Source organism: Hemicordylus capensis, chromosome 4, assembly GCF_027244095.1.
Source record: "Hemicordylus capensis ecotype Gifberg chromosome 4, rHemCap1.1.pri, whole genome shotgun sequence".
In the NCBI taxonomy this organism is placed as follows: Eukaryota; Metazoa; Chordata; class Lepidosauria; order Squamata; family Cordylidae; genus Hemicordylus; species Hemicordylus capensis.
Genome location: NC_069660.1, coordinates 230,472,007 through 230,492,230, shown reverse-complemented (window position 1 = coordinate 230,492,230; position 20,224 = coordinate 230,472,007). Strand labels below are relative to the sequence as shown.

The window sequence follows — 20,224 nt, the reverse complement described above, 5'->3', positions numbered from 1 at the left end:
AAACAACACATGCAAGGTTGTGTTTTGGATTTCTCACACTTACTCTATACAAGTGTTAGTGTTCTTTCATTCTGCATACATCCAGTATTATTTTTCAGCACATTTCTCACTTTTATCGGGATGAGTTTTCTCAATAAAACATGATGCTGAATAAAAGAGGATGGATAAACACTTCATAGTTCTGAGGCTAAGCATGGGTTACATCAGATAACATTGTAAAAAGAGAATGTTCAACTCTTAATGGTGTCAAATGGACACAGTCCTTAACGCTAAAGAAGAGCTTAGCAGAGTTTACTATGTTGCTAGTTCATGCAGCTCTCTCTGAAGAACAAAGGCAGAACTTCTCAAGTTGCTAAGTGGGAAAAGAAGCACTTTTCAAAGTGATTATTCTTTTTATATTAGCTGGGCGAGAGCAACTGACTCTAGTTGCTAGTTTCTACCTCGTGTTTCTTTTTAGATTGTGAGCCCTTTGGGGATAAGAAACCACCTTATTCTGTTTCTATGTAAAATGCTTTGAGAACTTTTGCATTGTACTGAAATGCAGTATATACCAGGAAGGAGAAGGTTTTCCCTATAGAAATGGCATCACCGCCTCTCATCCTGAATGTTTTCACAGGAATGGTGGCACCAGGGGCGTAGCTAGGGGAGACGGGGCCCGTGTTCACCCGTCTCTCCGGCAGCCACTCGGAGTGAGGGAGATAAGGAGGAAAATAGGGAGGGGTACAGCTGGGGGGCCTTCAGGAGCTGGGGGCCCCGGGTTCCTTTGAACCCCTTCACGCAATTATAGCTACACCCCTGAGTGGCACCTTTCACAGGCATGTGTACCCATGTTTGCCAGCACTGTATCTGTTGCCAGCTGCCACTGGTTTCTTATCCTGTAGACAGGGAGATTCTGGGAGTGCTGTAGCAGCTGCAATGGTAAGATTACCACGGGCCTCTCCACCATATTGTTCCTATCTCTAGGGATATATGCTCTCAAGCTCCCATTTTTAGCAACCGGAAGGGCAATGAAACAGGCCCAAATAAGCAACAAACCGCTAGGAATAAAAGAGGACAGCAACTTGTCTCTCATATGGCTTTCCATTTCTTCACTGCTATTCATGGGATATTTCCCAAGATGACCTGCAGCTGTGGTGATCTAGCTCCAAACTTCTTTTGCTGCTACTAAAAATAGATTAAGTACCAAAGCTCTTAGAAGCAAATGTATGGGCATTAATTAATTAATAGGCTTCTGAGTGCTCAGGTTTTATTTCTTCATCAGCAGATAGTCACAATAGTGAGAATTTTCATGCAACCTGTTCTTCAGTCGTTTGAAAGTATGTGTGCCATTTTAACTGCAACCTATCAGGTTTTACTAGTTTCAGATCTATGGCTTCTTAAGCCACAAATTGTCTCTTCAATTTCTCTTCTATCGTAGAACAACTTCATATTTCTATTTTTTTTTTAACTGCCTTCTAGTAGAATGTAACAGTTATAGTGACTTGGAATGCTAACACATTGCACATAATCCTAAACTCCATTAAAGGAAAGAATAACTCATAGTAAAGATTGCATTTACATGCTACATCTGGCCCTTTGCTTTTCCATGTGGTAATAGAGGTTTGTCTGTCAGTGACAGTTAAGCTTCATGTTCATATTTCCAAATTCTACTTGCGTTTTGCCATTCTTTCCACACATCTGTATCTGCTGTCATTTATAAATCACTTAGAGGGGGTGGCGCACAGATCATATAGCACCTATATGAGCATCATATAGTCCCTTCCCACACTGCAGGAACTGCAGCAAGGAGAAAAGCAGTGTGGCCTGAACTGGACATAAATTCCTACTGGAAAAGGTCACTCCTTCATTGTAGCATTCTCAAACTGATCTCTCTCCTCTACTTTCCCCATTCTGTTTCCCTTCTTTAGAGCCTGTATTTTTATTTTGAAGTGGTATGTATGTATTTTGTAGTATGTATGCCAACACCCAGTTATTGGAGGCACTCTAGAAGCAAAAATAATGCCCCATAATAGTTAATACATGGCTCCTTGGCAGGATACAATAGATGAGAAGGGGAGCAAGAACAGGAGAAGGGGCATGCCTTTATCTCATGTTTGTAGGCTTCCCAGAGGCATCCAGTGGGCCAGAATGGGAAATAGGATGCTGGACTAGACATGCCTTGGGCATGTTCCAGCAACGATCATCTTACGTCATAGCTCAGTAGTAGAGCACGTGCTTTGCATGCAGAAGGACCTGGGCTCACATCCTGGCATCTCCTGATAGGACTGGGGAAAACTTCCATCTGAAATTCTGGAGAGCCATTATCAGCTCTGATTACAATCTAATTCCAGCAAAGAATGAAACAAACAGATCCCCCCCCCACCAGTTTTTCAGGCTCCCCCCCCCCCAGGATTTTTTGTTAGTAAATGAATGTACATCCCTAATGTTTAACTTAGGAACCAAAGTACATAAGAAGAGCCCTGCTGGATCAGGCCCAAGGCCTGTGTAGTTTCACACAGGGGCGCACCAGATGCCTCTGAGAAGTACACAAGCAAGAGGTGAGGAAATGCCCTCTCTCCTGCTGTTGCTCTTGCCTCTTAGACTGGAGGTGGCCTATAGCCATCAGACTAGTAGCTGCTGATAGACCTATCCCCGATGAATTTGTCTAAGCCCCTTTTAAAGCCACCCAAGCTAGTGGCCATCATCGCATCCTGTGGCAGAGAAATAAGAATTTGGTTCTAAAACCTTTAATTTAAAATCACTGCTTTGCTTTTTCTTCAGCAGATAAGGTAAATGGGTTGCTCTCCTTTCTCACAGTTGCTTCCTTATTCTAAAGCACTCCTCTCCCACCTGCTGAAGTGAGGATTTAAGAGCCCAAACAGAATCTAATACCCAGAATGAGTTAAGCCAGGGATAGTCAACTTTGTTTGGCTTTCCAGCTTTGGTTGTAGATGAGGATGATGGGAGCTGTAGTTCAGCAGCTGGAGAGCTAAGGTTGCCTATCCCTGAGTTAGATCCTACTCAGATATTACATTGTATGCACATATAGGTGTTTATAAGCATCTATATGTTTGTTTGAATGCAGGGGCAGAGCCAACATTGCATGAATGGGTACAAAGAACCCAGGCCGCCACGCATCAGGGGCCGTGATTCGAGCCCCAGCCACACCCCTGCATCTGACGTCAGCTGCAGGGGTGTTATTTCACTCCCAAATGGGGCCACACAGCCCGGTTTATGAGCAAAATCTGGCTCAGGGAGAGCCAATTTGACTGCGCTGCTGTGGTGCTGGCTTGACTTTGCTTGCAAATGGGGCCACATAGCCCCGTTTGCAAGCTAAGCTATGCCCCCTTCATCTGACATCAGATGCAGGTGGTGGGGCTTAACAATGCACCCTCCGTCTGGTGTCTGATGCATCCGACGGAGGGGGCGGGGCTAGGGCTGCAGTGGGGGGCTGAACCCGGGCCACAGCTGGTCTCCCTCCACCGCTGTTTGAATGACTGTACATTCATTCATTTCAAAAGTGAACCAGAGTACACTCGCCTCAAATGCAGGCTGCAGGCTGCAAACATACTACTGTATGTGCATTGAACGTAACATGTGGATATCTGTACATAACTGTACAGCTCTGAACATGCATATACAGTATACAGTTATATTCAATGCACAGCTTATATGTGCACTGAACATAATATACAGCTCTAGTCACATATTGCACTGTACATGCATTAACAAGTCTGTACACATATACATATTTTGTGTGAATGACTGTACTTGTATTCATTTTAAAAATGAACCTGGGTACACACCCTTCAAATGCAAGGTATAGGACAGAAAGTGCACTACTATACATGCATCATCATTAATGTAACTACCACTTTTCAGCAGCAAAGTTCCTGAAGTAATTTACATAGAAAAAGAAGATGGTGATGATTCCCTGTCCCTACAGGCCTTACAATTCAAAAAGAAAGACAAGGTAGACACGAGCACCAACTAACGGAGAGACACTCAGCTGGGACTAAATAGGGACAGTTGCTCTCCTCACTGCTTTACCACTCTGAATAGGGATGTGCATGAGCCAGCGTGGTGTAGTGGTTAGCGTGCTGGGCTAGGACCGGGGAGACCCGAGTTCAAATCCCCATTCAGCCATGATACTTGCTGGGTGACTCTGGGCCAGTCACTTCTCTCTCAGCCTAACCTACTTCACAGGGTTGTGAAAGAGAAACTCAAGTATGTAGTACACCGCTCTGGGCTCCTTGGAGGAAGAGCAGGATATAAATGTAACAACAACAACAACAACTGCTGTTCTAGCACAGTTTAGGATAAGAGTCTGGGAGCTTTAAGAAAAAGAAGAGTAGATCATGCTGGAGCACGCTTCATGCTGGAGTGCGCGAATCCCCAAAAGCTCCGCATGGCACCTGCACAGACATGGTACCCGAAGGGACCATATAACACTGATTCTAAAAGAACCACACTGGCTGCTGATATGTTTCTGAATGAAATACAAAGTGCTGGTTATTTCTTATTTATTACCTATAAGGCCCTTAACAGCTTAGGTCCTGGGTACTTAAGAGAGCGCCTTCTCCATCGTGAACCCTGTCTCCTATTAAGATCATCTGGAGAGGTTACCGCCAACTCGTTTGGTGGCAACTCGGGAGCAGGCCTTTTCTGTGGCTGCCCCAGGGCTTTGGAACGCACTCCCTGATGAAATAAGAGCATCTCCTTCTCTGTTTGCTTTTAGGAGGACCCTGAAGACGTACCTGTTTTCCCTGGCTTTGAACTGAAATTTAAATTTTAATGTGTGCTTTTATCCATTGCAATTTTAATCTGTTTTTATGAATTTTAAATGTTTTCTTTTATATTATGTTTTAATCTGTACACCACCTAGAGATTTCAATACTAGGTGGTATAGAAATGTAATAAATATAAATAAATAAATAAATAAATAAATAAATAAATAAATAAATAAATAGGTGGCGCCCATGCATGCGTGGGCACCATTTGCATGGTCAGCATGGTCTTGCTGAGCACACACAAGGCGGCACCCACGCATGTGCAGATGTCATGTGCCCGCTGGCACCATGTGGGGCTTTTTGGGATGGGTGCCACCCCAGCAGAAGCTTCATGGGGAGGCAAAGAGCAGGTAAGGACCTACACTCCCCTTTCTACTCTCCCAAACTCTTATTCTGAACTGTCCTTGATCCGCAGGTCGAACTGCGCTTTGTGCACATCCCTAAGTCTGAAAGTTTCTTCTGTGCCCAGTAGGGATGTACATGGAACCGGGTGGTGGTGGTTCGAAGCGGGGGGGTCACCTTTAAGGGTGGGGGAGGGTGCACTTACCCATCTCCGCTTTCCCCCTGCTGGTGCTCCATTTTCTTAAAGTCCATCAGGGCAGCAGCATACCTCCCTGCCGCCCCATTGCCCCCTTTACCGGAAGTAACTGACACGCCTGCACACGCTGGGCATGAGTGCGTGCCCATCACATGCAGGCATGTCAGATACCTCTGGTTACTTCCAGTAAAGGGGGCAAGGGGACGGCAGGGAGGTATGCTGCTGCCCCGATGGACTTTAAGAAAACGGAGCACTGGTGGGGGGAAAGCAGAGGGAGGAGTAAGTGCACCCTCCCCCACCCTTAAAGATGCACGCCCCCCCCCCTTCGAACCGGCAGAACCACTCTGGGCTCTTCCACCATCATAAGTGTGGTGGGCATTGAGGTTGTGGAACTCAGAATGTGGAATTCCCTTTCCAGGGAAACCTATTTTTGCTCTGTCTGTTTAGCTTTTAAACAGAGGTTAAAAGTCTTCTATATCAGAGGACTGTGGAGTAATTTATTGATGGTGCACTGTTTAGTGGGTTTAGATGGTTGTTATATGCTAAGTTCTGGTAAACTTACTGGATTCTGTTCCTGTTTATTGTGATTGGTTTATTCATATCAACAATTATTATATTGTATAAATTATTATATAAATTGTGTTGCAAGCCGCAGTGTGAGTCCTGGCCAGTCAAGAGATGGAGTAGAAGTCTTTTTAGTAAAAATAAAAAGTTCATTATTTGTAAAAGGAGCCATTTAAAAAACGAACAACCACCTTTATACAGTTTTTGTGCCGCTCCAAGTCCATTCCATTCCATACATTCCTGAGGCCTTCCTCATGAGGCATTCAAGAAGTCTTCCTTCATCTAGCTCATTAATGTAGGCACTAGTTGTGGTATTGTGTGGAATCTATTGTCTATAACTTCACCACAATGATCTAGCAATTACTAATCTTACAGGAACAGGGAACTCTACACCATAACTATGCAGCACATGAATATCTGCAGTTGAATAAGAGAATTCTATATTTTATGCGGATAAGATTTTCATTAGTTATCCTATGCCTTCCATCTGTTACTGTGGGTTTTGCAAACTTGTCAGGAACTAGCAGACATATTTGAAGACTAAAAGGATACAGAACAATTTTAACTCACCATGACCATTATTATGTCTGCCAAGCAGAAGAGTATTTAGGAAACCAACTCCAAGAAGCAAATGTCTATTTTTTGTTGAATTTCAGCAGGACCTGGGCATCTCACTGCTTTCTATCCTCCATTCACAGGCATAGAGGATTTGTCTCCCAATGTGAACCTTTATACTGATACTTTTCAGTAGGACTTATTAATAATTTGGACTGTGGAGTCAGTATTTCCGAGTTCACTTATTCAAAGTCCAGAGTGAGAGGCACCAGAACTTTCAAGCTAGACAAATAACTGAATAAAAGGTTCAGCTAACAAGGGCTGCCTGCATCAGTTTGGTAACACCGTCACAGCAGTTTCCATAATTAAACACTCGTTTCAGCAGCTGGAATAATTCGATAGCAAGCATAATTCCCCTGTAACAACCATACAACAAAAGAGGCAAATCCCTCAGTGCCAGTTTTCTTCTTTAGCTAGAATAGCTTTGGGATGCAGTAGGGAGAGAATTAGTATGCTCAAAGTCATAGATTCAGTCAGTTTCTCACTTGCAACATCTACATCCTGTCTGCCTTTGAATACTTCTAACAATACTTCCTAATAATACTTCCAAAACCACATGTTAGTCTTGAAAGAGTAAAAGCTGTGTATGGATGATTAACCTCTTCCCTTTTTGTTAGAACCAGGCATCCTGTTTTTAAACTGAAGTGAAACATCTTGATTGCCACAAAGAGGATTTGGAAATTAAAATAAAACCAACTAAATAAATAAGACCAAAAGTACTTTTAAAAAATGCATATGTTCATCTTTCCTGCCAAAAGGCAGCCCAAGCCAGCATATTACATAAATTAAAACATAATCCATAAATACAAACTTGAGGGTCGGGGGCTAAAAAGCAATGAAATAATTTTATTCTATAACAAAAAACCCACCAGTTTAAGACCAGAGTTAAGGCTCTTTCATTTTGGCTCAAGCTTCACAAAAGCCAGAAAATTAGAACCTAAGCCTTATGCCTTAGCAGACCTGCCACGTGGTCAGTAATGATGTGTGCAATGCCATAAATTGTGCTTGCTTACAACTTGCTTACCAAGCACCCACACCTTTCTTTAGTTTTTGAGGCCCAAATCCAGATGGGGAAATTGAAGTGCTGCATGTTGTTTGGGTCCTGTAGTGCCTTATGCAGTATCTGAGCCTTACTATATTGCTACAGGAATTCTCCTGTGAGCTGAGCCATGCCGGTTTGTTGTTATAATGGTGGAACCTTTGGGTGAGGGAGGTGGAGGCTATTTGCCTTAACTGAAGGGATATTCCCATGCTCCCTTAAGATCCCTGGTTGAATGCAGCAGCCCATAATATCAAATGTTACCTGGAAACAACGTATATCTTGGAGACAGGCCTGATTAAGGTTGAGGCAAATGTTTGGATTACTATACTATGCTATTGGCTTAAATTAATTTACCATCCAGTTGGCCTAGCCCCTTTGATTTTACAAGATGACCATTGAGCTAAACGGTTTCAGACTATTGAGGCTAAAATAGCTACACTGGGCCTCTCTATTACAATCCTGTTCAATGTGGGTTATGATCAGGCGAAGTCGCTGATTAGACAGCGAGTTGTAGATTCTGAGTGGCAAAATGATCTTAGTAAGGTGCCAGTTTTTATATAACAGAGGAACATAGATATTTAGCTTCTGCAATTAGCTATTTCACTTGGCTGGAAATCCCTAGGTATAGAAAAGCTTTTACTTTAGCTCGCTGCTACAGTTTACCTTCAGCAGTCCTTGAAGGTCGCTATAAAGGAGTTCCATTCTCAGAGACGGTTTGCCCTTGTGGGCTGGACCAGGTTGAAACTACTGAACACATTTTACTATTTTGCTTGTTTTATAAGGATATCAGTGAACTATTTATTACACCTCTATTATGTAAATTTCCAGGTCGACAGGATCAATTCTATTGCTCTTTGTTGCGCTACAATCCAGAGTCTGCAGTTACTTCTAGAGTTGCTAGATACTATGCTGCTGCCATTAATACTCGTTGGCGGATGATTAATAAGGGAACTTTATTGTTTTAATTTATAATATCCATTTTATTGATATTGATACATTGTATCTTAACTATTTTTTAAAAAATTATTTGTTGACTTTTTGTTCTGGTCGGTGACCATAACAATAAAGACTGCCTGACATACATCTCCCCTATATTATTTTACAGGCCAATATGGCCACAACAAAGATCATAAACATAGTTATAAAAGAAAGCAAGTACAGTTGAGGAACTGTAGAAGAAAGAAAATACTTTATAACTAAATAGTTAGGGTGTACAAATAGGGACTTTTATAGAGGACATGCAACTATTTGGGGGACTAAACAACATGTTTTGCTTTAGGAGGAACAGAGACAATTTGGGAGACCAAACAACTTTCTTTTGCATATGTTGTGGTGTAAAGATCATTGAACATTTTGGTTGCTCGAACACCTTCCTACTGACCATCCATTCAATGGGGAAGCCAGAGTGGAGGTTCTGCTTCAGTGGCAGGTTGCAGAGTCACGTGATGCAGAAGCACGGATAGGTGGGCCCCACAGGTGCAGCTTGCTTGCTTCCTTCATGTGGTGGTGGTGGTGGCGGCGGCGGCAGTGAAAAGGTAAAGGGAAAGTGTGCTGTCAAGTCGGTTTCGACTCCTGGTGACCATAGATCCCTGTGGTTGTCTTTGGTAGAATACAGGAGGGGTTTATATATACTCCATTAGCAACTATCCTTGCTAACTGTTATCATCTCATACTCTGCAGGAGATAGCAATGGTAAACCCCTCCTGTATTCTACAAAAAACAACCACAGGGCTCTGTGGTTGCCAGGAGTCGACACCGATTTGATAGCACACTTTACTTTAGTCATAGAGAACAGCAAGTGAGTGGTAAATCATGCATGCACCACTGTGCCAGCATGCAAAGAAATTGGCTCGACAGTTAGCTGGCTGCCCTGCCTCAAGCCAAGAGGTGAAGTTGCTGGCCTGGCTGGGGAGAGCAGGAGATGTATTTACAGTTAAGAAGCAGGGGCCTTGAGACTCTGCACCTAGATAGCAGACTGAGCAGACATACAGCTCACCTGATCATCATCTTCACAATGGTGAGCTGTATTTCTTCTCAAATTATCCGATGTCTATCAAAATATTGTCAGAACCCACTTTGAAGGGTCTTCCAAGCCTGACAACAACGGGGCCCAAGAGTCAGTAGCAGGGCATGAGGACTGGAAGATACTAGCACCTGCAGAGGCCCCAGAACTCCCCTCAGAGTAATCATCTTTGAAAGACTTCCCAGGACCCCCACCCCAGTTATCTCCCCAGGGGAGGACACTGAGGAGCCACTGCCTCCAACTCCTACCAGCCCCTCTGAGGAAACCCCTTGCTCCATAGCCATCCCCATCTCTTCAAGTCCAATCAAGAACAGGGATGTGGCCACAGCCCTCCGGAGTCATCAGGACCCCTGGGCAGACTCCCTGATATGGTGGCGTACCCATGCCTCTGAGAAACTCAACCAACAGTGTAGGAATGCTCACCTCACAGCTAGAATGCAAAAAAACTGGAGGTCTCCTCAGGAGAAGGAACAACTGACGGATTCCTCATGAGTACGGACTATATGCTCTCAGTCTCCAGGAACATGACGTGGCCCTTTCCTAATGGTTATTTAGGTCACTTCCTTTCCTGGCCCAGATTCTGGCAACTACTGCTCAAACAGATCTGAACCTGGTGAGTTCTCATGACAGCTGGAGCCCAGGACTTCTGCATTCTCTTGCCTGGCCTGGATGACCTTACCCTGCTCCTAAGATTCTGCCCAAGTGACGACTGAATTGGGACTCTTCCCTGTGAAACCTTGCTGGAACTTCCACTCCTGGCGGTGGGGTGGGTCAACACCTCTGCCAACTCTGCAGAACTACCACCTACAGGTGGGTGAGCACTTCTATGCTTGATGCATCACAAATATGCATTTCTAATACCAATAAACATATGCAAATTTAATGCAAAGTAGAGACTTTTTTGGTGAAATGCTTCCTCTATTTCCTCTTTTCTGGTAATGGATATTGACATTTTTCACCATCTGGACCTGGCAACCCTATAAACAGTGCATGCAGATCTGTGCAACAAAACCCTAGTGGCCTTTTTCTGGTGAAAATGTCTACTTGAAGTAGTGTATTGAGAGCAGAGAAGCAGAAGAGGTGCTTAATTATTTCCTCAGTTGCAACTTGTGTGTTCCAAACTCTCCAACACCCAGCGTCCCAATAGCATATTTATCTTTATAAACAAGTATTTGGAATCCTGCAGTGGGGAGTGATCTGGAGCAGAGGAGTGATGGTCAAGCAGAGGTGCTCTTACCCCTGGACTTTGGGGCTGAAGCCCAGGGCCTCCAAAGCCCCTGAGGGCCCCCAAATCCTTTTTAGTCTGTCCCGGGTGGTGTGGTCACCAGGCAGAGCATGATGATGCTTAATTTGCAGGGGGTGGGGGCTTCCAAAGGCCTTTAGTTCCAGGCTCCAAAATTACCTAGGTGCACCTCTGCGGTCAAGGGAAGGGTCATACAACTCTCGTCATTTCTCTGCTCCAATATCTCATTATCAGAACTGCTCTTCTTATTCTGTTTTGTTTTAGAATTTTGACAATGGCTACATTCTCATAAAGCATGATTGTGGTTAAAGGGTTGACTATGATCAGCGAGCCAGGTGAGCTGATCATAGTCCTGAGGACCATAGCTCCTGAGGACTGAGATGTGAGACCCGTGCTTTAGTGCTGATCACAGTCTCGCCACTGCAAGTAACTGGGATTAAATTATGATTGATAACTACAATCAGATCATAGTTTCCAATTGTAGTTTAATCCTAGTTCACTGCAGCTGTGATTATTAGCGCTAAAGTGTGGGTTCTCATGCCATGTGCCCTGGGAGTGCACCTGGCTCACTGATTGAAATTAATCCTTTAACCATGGTTTCTCAGGTCATGAGAACACAGCCATTATAATAACAAACAAAATGGCTATTTTAACAAAAGCAGCTTGGTGATGAGGAATTTCAAGGGCTGGCAGGGGGAGGGTTACACAGGACTTCCTTCTGCTCTATCAAAATGCCTGCTCAATCCCCATAGCCACTTCACAAAGGAGCAAGAACCACTCATGGTTGCAGCATAAGGTTACCTGCTCCTGAACTACTTACTGTGACCCCAGTATGGAAGGGTGGTATGCTCTCAGCTTCAACTGCATCCCTAAAAGCAGCTCTTGAACTTTCTCCTATAAAATGGGTCCCTACTGACAGATATTTATTTATTTATTTTTATTAAATTTATATCCCACCCAAACATACATCTCTGGGCGGCTTTAGGTTTTGCACTTAACTTGTAGTTTATGAGATGGTACAGAAAACATTTTCCTTACCTGACTGAACAACCTGTATCCTCTTTTCCCAAATTCCATAAGGGAAGGCCTGAAAAGAGCATAGATAAAAACCAATATCTGCCTCAGTAGTGTAGTTGAAAACCAGAGATTTGTTGTTCAGCATATGGTTAACCACACGAACTCTGTCTGTGTAGTTCCCTTGAATATGCAGATCAAAAGGGGGTCTGAAAACGGCAATCTTCTCTTTATTATTGCTCTTCTGCTTCATCCATGACATCTGGGATACTATCGAAGTCTTTGGAAAGACACATTTAAGAGTCATCTCACTGGCAAGTTTTACAGTTGAATCCACAGGTCCTCCTTCCACTGAGACTGAAACACATCCTAAAACAAATGAATAGTGTTATCTTCATTAAATGCTGAAACTATCAAGCTAAACACTTCCAGTACCCAAAGCCCTCACAGTATAGGAAAATGGTATCTGAAGGACTTCTCACTACACAAAACAGAAATGCTTATGAGGAATGACCAACAAGCAAACAAAACACTAAAGTAATACTTTTACCTTTCTCCTAAATAAATCACATAGAAACATCCAACTGATTTCAAAGGAACTTACTACCAAATAAAACTTAGAATCCTGCAAGAAATTAAAAGATTACAATATTGTCAGGAAATAAATTCATCTTACTTTTATATGACTGTAGAAGAGCAACAATAATGAAAACAAGGTAATCCATCTCCAACAGTACTAAAGAGACTTATGCTAGACTGCCATGCCAGCTTCTTCTATTTCCTGATCACATGGTGTTTCCTGTACTTCTGAAATGAACAAAACAAAAAGCCAATAACACAGCCCTCCAGATACAGCAAAGAAGCCAACACATCTACATGGCTTACAATAATTCTATGGCAATGTAAGAAATTTATCCTTGTCCTTATTTATATTTCTTTCCCACCCCATTCCCAGTTTCTCAAGGCAGTCTCAATAATGCCTGTCTGGCACAAGCAAACTGCAATTTGAAACACATTTACTATAGAGTATGATCCATTACTGGGATTTACTTCTGAGTAAACATGCATAGGATTGTTTTTCCTTCTGAAACCAACCCTATGCTGGGGTTGGATAGGGCCGCTTGATCTCCCCCTCCTAAATACGAGATAATCACCACTTTAAAAGTTTGCTTTTGGTCTGTTTTGTTTGGTCTGTTTACTCAGTTAGCAGGGGTTTGAACGCAGCTAGCTGGCTTTGAACTGGTATGAACAGATAAACTAATTATTAGAGAGCAGATATTCCTGTGCACATGGATATACAAACACCATACAAAGTGGTGTTCAAATTCTTACTAAGCTAACAGTATCACTGGAGGGCATTACTTTGCTAAAAGTTAAATCACTTTGCTAAACTTGCTCTCCTAAACATACTTGTTTGTAAAATAGGACTAGTCAGGAAGAGTACCTATTGGTAAATCATGTTTTCATGCTCAATGGTGATAGAGTTCCAACACTCCAAGGACAATGTGCAGCATTACATATTTAATTTAAAATAATTTCTATAAAATGTTACATGAGCTCTCTTTCAATCTAGAAAGAGCTTCTCTCTCTGGAATTTTCAAATGCAGCAGCAGCCAAACGCATTGGCTATCTGAAAGAATAACAGCACTCTTTACTCTTCCATCAGATGTATTATCCAAGGGCTGTAAAGCACTTTGGAAACATAAATTACGCCTGGCAACATACCACAATGAAAGGTATGTAGTTATTTTGATTTAAAGAGATGAGTAAACTCAATATAGAGTGAGCCAGAGGCAGAAGCAGCATGAGGACTTGGCTGTAACTTACAAAACATTCTAAACTGCACACCACTTCACCCACTTACACTATCATTTATATTTTATAGTTCTTAAATCAGATGGCTACTCTTGCTTTTAATTTCTCTCTGAAAGTTCTGATTAAACCTGGCAACGAATCCTTATTGGAAGCTGCAAATACATTGGCGAGGAGGAAAAGCCATTTGCTGTTCAAGATTTACTTCTTACATTTTTGCTCCCATAAAGGAGACTGCAGCAAATTGCAGCATGATGAAAGATATGCCTGGCGTTAAATGCAGCACATTAAACAAGTGTCTACAGAATTAAGCAGGGACACATTGCTAACGTTTTGGTCAGAAAAAGATTGCTTTCAGTTCCTGTGATGACAATGATTACATATAATTTGGAGAATTATTTCATTGTAACTTAACAAGTTGTTTTGTTTGAAGCCTACTCTGGGAAGATTAGAAGCAGCTTCAGGAGGTGAGCAAGCTTTTCTAAACAGAACATCTAGCCTTTTCCCCCTTTCAAACTAAATTACAGGAGAAGGGGAGATTTTGAGGGGCAGGTTTCTCTTTAAGGGATAAGTCTTAGTCTGTGTCCGTGTTATTTGCCAGGGCCAAGAAACTTCTGTGGCATCCAGTTTTTCTTTGTCCCTGTCTGGAGGAGGTGGAGTCAGATAGAGCTGTGGGAGGCCCCACATTCCTTTGAGCCACATCCTGTGTCTCAGTTTGAAGCCCAATCTCTACATAAGAGGTGAAGGCCCAAGAGCATAGCCAACAGGGGTAGCAAACAGGGCACTGAAGTTTTGCGGGAGTTTATTTAATGTTAGTTTTATATATATATATATATATTTAAAAAAATTTAATACACTTCTATAACGTTCAGAACTCATGTCTCTGGGCAGTTTACAACAAGCAAACAAAAAGTTAAAACATTAGTTAAAATAAATGACAACAAAAAACTTAAAACAGTAGTTAAAATAAAATAAACGAGTAAAACTTAAAACATTACAACAATTTAAATTTTTAACACATTTTAAAATGATAAAAATATTAAAACAATGTTTAATTAAAAGCCTGCGCGAATAGGTGCATCTTTAAAGACTTTTAAAAAGTTGTCAGAGATAGGGAGGCTCTTATTTCAGCAGGGAGCATGTTCCAAAGCTCTTGGGCAGCAGCGGAGAAGGTCTGTCACCGAGTAGCCACTAAACGAACCGGTGGAAACTGCAGACGGACCTCTCCTGATTATCTCAGTGGGCGGTGGGGTTCATAACAAAGAAGATGTTCTCTTAAATACCCAGGGCTCAAGCTGTTTAGGGCTTTATAGGTTATAAACAGCACCTAGTATTTTTCCTGGAAACTTATTGGCAGCAAGTATAGATCTTTCAATACAGGAGTATTATAGTCTCTCCGAGATGACCCAGAGACCAACCTGGCTGCTGCATTCTAAACCAGCTTTAGTTTCCAGACAACACACAAGGGCAGCCCCACATAGAGCACGTTGCAGTAATCCAGTCTAGAGGTTACCAGCATATGTACCAGTGTTCTGAGGTCGTTTATCTCAAGAAATGGATGCAGCTGGCATATCAGCCAAAGCTGATAGAAGGCACTTCTGGCCGCTGCCTCAACCTGGGAGACCAGGGAGAGTCTTGGATCCAGAAGCACCTCCAGACTGTGTACCTAATTCCTTCCAGGAAAGTGTGACCCCATCCAGAACTGGCAGATCAAACTCATCTTCCGAGTTTCGACCCTGCACAATAAGTACCTCTGTCTTATCTGGATTCAGTCTCAGGATGTTATCCCTCATCCAGCCCATTACCTCCTCCAGCAAGTCATTTAGGGAAATTATGCTCCCTCCCGATGATGTTGACATGGAGAAGTAGATTTGGATGTCATCAGCATATTGATAGCACCCTGCACCAAATCTCCTGATAAGCCCTCCCAGCGGTTTCCTGTAGATGTTAAACAACAGTGGAGAAAATACGGAGCCCTGAGGGACACCATACAGAAGTTCAGATTTTGAAGAACACCACCATCTGGAACCTGCCCAAAAGGTAGGAGCAGAACCACCGCGAAGCAGTGCTTCCCACTCCCAACCCCCCTCATCTATTTCACTTGCTATCTCCTGATGCATGCACACATGTGAACATATAGTTGATTTATATTATTCAAGCTATGCGCAAGTATTTATATTTAGGTTTGTATATTTAGTTATTTGGGATTTCTTACATTCTATAGTTTATTTTTATTGTTCATAGTGTTGTGATTATTTTACAATGTAGATTTTCATTTATGTATTATAATATTTTCAGTTTATACAAAGGGACGGGCTGCACTTCAATCAAGATGGAACCAGACTGCTGGCGCTTAAAATCAAAAAGGTTGCAGAGCAGCTTTTAAAATGATGCCTGGGGAATAGTTGACAGGAGCTGGACAGTATCTGGTTCAGCAAATGCCATCCTTTAAAGTGCGAGGGGGCAAAGGATTCAGATAAAACAGGAGGGGACAGAGCAGAACCACATAAAGAGCAGACAGAAGGCTGTGCCAGCTGGTCAAAGACTAAAAACAAAAAAAGATAGCATACACCAGGGAAGAGATTCAGTGTATAGGTGCTTGTATGCCAATGCCAGAAGCCTCCAAGCCAAGATGGGTGATCTGGAGTACTTGGTTGCTAACACAGAAATAGATGTAGTGGGCATAACAGAAACATGATGGAACAGTGAGAACCAGTGGGACACTGTTATCCCTGGATATAAACTCTATAGAATTTATAGAGTTGTCAGCCGCCCAGAGACGTAAGTTTGGGCGGCGTATTAAATAAATGAATGAATGAATGAATAAATAAATAAATGACAGCGAGTGGCACCTTGGAGGTGGAGTAGCACTGTATGTTAAAGAAGGGATAGAATCTAACACGGTTGAAAACCTGGGGGAACCGGAGCCCCCCACAGAAACTCTCTGGGTGACAAAACAAGGCCTGAAAGGAAATGTACTACTGGGGATGTGCTATCGCTCTCCAGATCAAAACACTGACAGTGACTGGGAGTTGCAGGAGGAAATCAGGGAGGCATCAAAGAGAGGCAGGGAAGTAATAATGGGTGACTTCAATTACCCACACATAGACTGGGTAAATCCACAGTCAGGTCAAATTTCTAGATATGCTGAATGACTGTGCCCTAGAACAGTTGGTCTTGGAACCAACCAGAGAGAAGGCGACCTTGGACTTAATCCTGAGTGGCACCCAGGATGTGATGTCAGTGTCATAGACCCTTTAGGGAACAGTGACCATAGTGTGATCAAATTCAGCATACATGCCGGGAAAGAATCATCAAGGAAGTCTAACACAGACACTTTGAATTTCAGAAGAGGAAACTTCTCCAAAATGAGGAGTATGGTGAAAAGAAAGCTGAAAGGGAAAATCAGGAGAGTCACTTTGCTCCAGAATGCATGGAGTTTACTCAAAACCACAATACTAGAAGCCCAATTAGATTGTATACTCAAAAGGAGGAAAGGTACCACTAAGTCCAAGAGGATGACAGCATGGCTAACAGGTAACATCAAGGAAGCCATAAAAGGGTAGAAGAGTTCCTTCTGAAATTGGAAGGCTTGTCTAAATGAAGAGGACAAAAAGGAACACAAACTCTGGCAAAAGAAATGCAAGGTGACAACAAGGGAAGCAAAAAAAGAGTTTAAGGAACATTTAGCTAAAAGCATCAAGGGGAATAACAAAAACTCCTTTAAATACATCAGAAGCAGGAAACCTGCCAGGGAGGTGGTTGGACCATTAGACAATGAGGGAGTGAAAGGGATTATTAAGGAGGATATGGAGGTTGCAGAGAAGCTAAATGAGTTCTTTGCGGCCGTCTTCACGGCGGAGGATACTGAGCATATACCTGTTTCTGAACCAGGCTTTTCAGGGATGGAGGCTAAAGAACTGAGTCAGATAGAAGTGTCAAGAGATGATGTTCTAAACTGTCTGGGAAAACTAGCAAATCGCCAGGGCTAGCAATATGGATTTTAATGTTTATACTAAGCTGGTATTATGAATGTGGTAATTTTCATATGGTTATGTGGATATAATTATTTATAAAACATGTAATTTGTGTATTTTGTATTACAAATTATTATTATTTAATTAACCCTTTTAAAATCCGTGTATACAGAGATCAGGTCTCCATTGCCCAACCACAGGTGTTGAGTCCGCGTGTGACAAGGTCAACCTGTAAACTACTTTAAAAAAAGAAGTAATGAAGCAGTTTACATAGCGAGAAGGAGGAGAGAGTTTTTCCTTGTTCCAAAAGGGCTCTCAATCAAGAAGGGGAACACAAGGGAGACACCAGCAACAGCCACTGGAAGGGACGCTGTACTGGGAGTTGATTACAGTTGCTTGCTTATCTCACTGCACAACTTGTAGCAGGAGCAATCTGCTTCTTATAGATCTTAGGGAGTTGGCATTTGAGGATATCCACATCAGTGGATTGGTCATTTTGACATAGTACATTGTTGTACATTGTTTGTTCCTTTATGATCCATTGGGCATTTATTAAGATTGTAAACATTGATAATGGTGGTTATTATTCTATGTATATATTTCACTTGCTATCTCCTGACGTATGCACACATGTGAACATATAGTGTGAACATATAGTTGATTTATATTATTCAAACTATGTGCATGCATTTATATTTAGGTTTGTATATTTAGTTATTTGGGATTTCTTACATTCTATTGTTTATTTTTATTGTTCATAGTGTTGTGATTATTTTACAATGTAGATTTTGATCTAGGTATTAAAATTTTTCAGTTTATACATTATGTTTTTGGCATCTTCAGGGGAAGCAATTTTCTTCATGATGGTTTATTTAGGCATTCTCTCTAGAGAGTCCTATAAAGAGGTTCAATAAGAGAGAGAGAGAGAGAGAGAGAGTATATGTTGTATATACAATTTATTGTATTTTTCAGACTTTTATATATTAGTCTGACACGGGGATTTCTTTATCTTTGGTCTCTTAGCCCTGTGTGGTCCCTAGTTTTGGCATGTACTGCCACATACCTGGTTTTTCAGTCTGACTGTGAGAACAAAATGAAAACATTTTGTTCTCAATGACCAGCTTAACATTTAAAATAATACATTTATAATTTACAAAATATTAAAGTTGCTAATACAAGCTCCACGAAGTTTGGATGCAACAAAACAAAACTTGGCCACATGAATAGAGGTAACAGGTTTAAAATTTGACAGCAAAAAATTCAAGTTAAATCGATCCATATGGCCAGGATGATTCTTTAAGAGAGGAGCAATGACCTTAATATGAGCATTTCTATAAAACTGGAATGAAATACTGAATAACATGAACAACTGACTCTATATTGCCTGAGCCACAAGGGCAACGACACAATGCATACGGAACTCATTTATATTTCCTGTCTAGGAGTGAAGGAAGGGCATTCAAATGTGCATGGGTCAATGCTCTCCTAAACTTAGGTGAAAACATATGTTCTAAATATTCAGCCGGTTTGTGACTGAAATTTTGGGAGCCTAAATCATTCCCCTTGGTAGTCGTGTACACTCCTCCTGCAGATCTATATCCAATACCCGTTGCCTGACGAAACATATCGCCTGATCTAAACCCCTCCCTATACAGTTTTTTTGGGACATGCCCAAATGATGCAATTTCATTTTCAGAGCTATTTCCCATTTAGATGTAAAGCTGTCAATTAGCACTAAAGGCGCTAGACCGACTGGGAAGAAAACCAAATGCAGCCAGAATTTGATTATACAAAACCAGATTTCCATTTTCAAAGTGGTAATCCCAACCTCTCTACAAAGAGCCGCATTAGCAGTGCCTCTGGGGGTTTGAAGGATGGTCCTTAAGAATTTAGTTTGGACTGCTTCTAATATTGTAAAATTATCAAAAGGCCCAATTTGTGTGCCATAAAGAATTTGAGGGTATATTTTAGCCTTCAATAATTTGACAGCCGCTGGGACAAAAAGAGCGCCTCTCGAAAAGTAAGAAGATTTAATCACATTTGCCGTCTGTTGGGCACTGTGAGAAACAAAGCTAAGATGAGCTTTCCAGGATCCGCCGGATTATTTATTGTTTGTTAGTTGGTCTGAGATTGTAATAAACAAATTGATGATCAGAAAATGACCTTTTTTGAGCTTTCCCCATGCAATCTCGCTTCCCTGTATAGAATCCAAAGGAAAAAAATTATGCACATAATTTTGTAGTGTTGATAGTGCAGGGACGTGATTGCAGACACAAAAAGTCTCATGCTCACATAGTGAATGTTTGTACCATCATGTGCACTGAACAATTTCCCCTGCAATCCTTCACATGGGGACAAGATAACATGGAGAAACAAGATACCTTTTCAGCTATAGGAAATAACCTTAATCCTGTTCTAGATGCTATGAACGTAAAACTAATATCCAATGAGGTGACACATCCAAAGAGGATAAGATTATTGGATATTGATTTTTATCAGTATTGTGCCATGGCATAATTTGTTATGATGCTTTGTTACACTGATATTTTAGAACAGATTGTATGTCATCTAGTTTTGTAAAGTTGCCCTCTAGCTTTAACATACTATTCTTGCTTGCTGTAGGAAAC

At 41.8% G+C, this 20,224-nt stretch overlaps 1 protein-coding gene across 1 annotated transcript in view; it reads right to left on the bottom strand.

Annotated features, from left to right (window-relative positions):
• CD226 (CD226 molecule) overlaps positions 1 to 13,365 on the bottom strand; it is a 40,776-nt gene extending 27,411 nt beyond the window's left edge. The window contains exons 1-3 of the mRNA XM_053246097.1: positions 13,253 to 13,365; positions 12,485 to 12,615; positions 11,833 to 12,177 (exon numbers count right to left, since the gene is read on the bottom strand). Of these exons, the coding sequence (XP_053102072.1) occupies positions 11,833 to 12,177; positions 12,485 to 12,533 (394 nt within the window). The 5' untranslated portion in view covers positions 12,534 to 12,615; positions 13,253 to 13,365. The remainder of the gene's footprint in view (positions 1 to 11,832; positions 12,178 to 12,484; positions 12,616 to 13,252) is intronic.
• Positions 13,366 to 20,224: the final 6,859 nt, after the last annotated feature.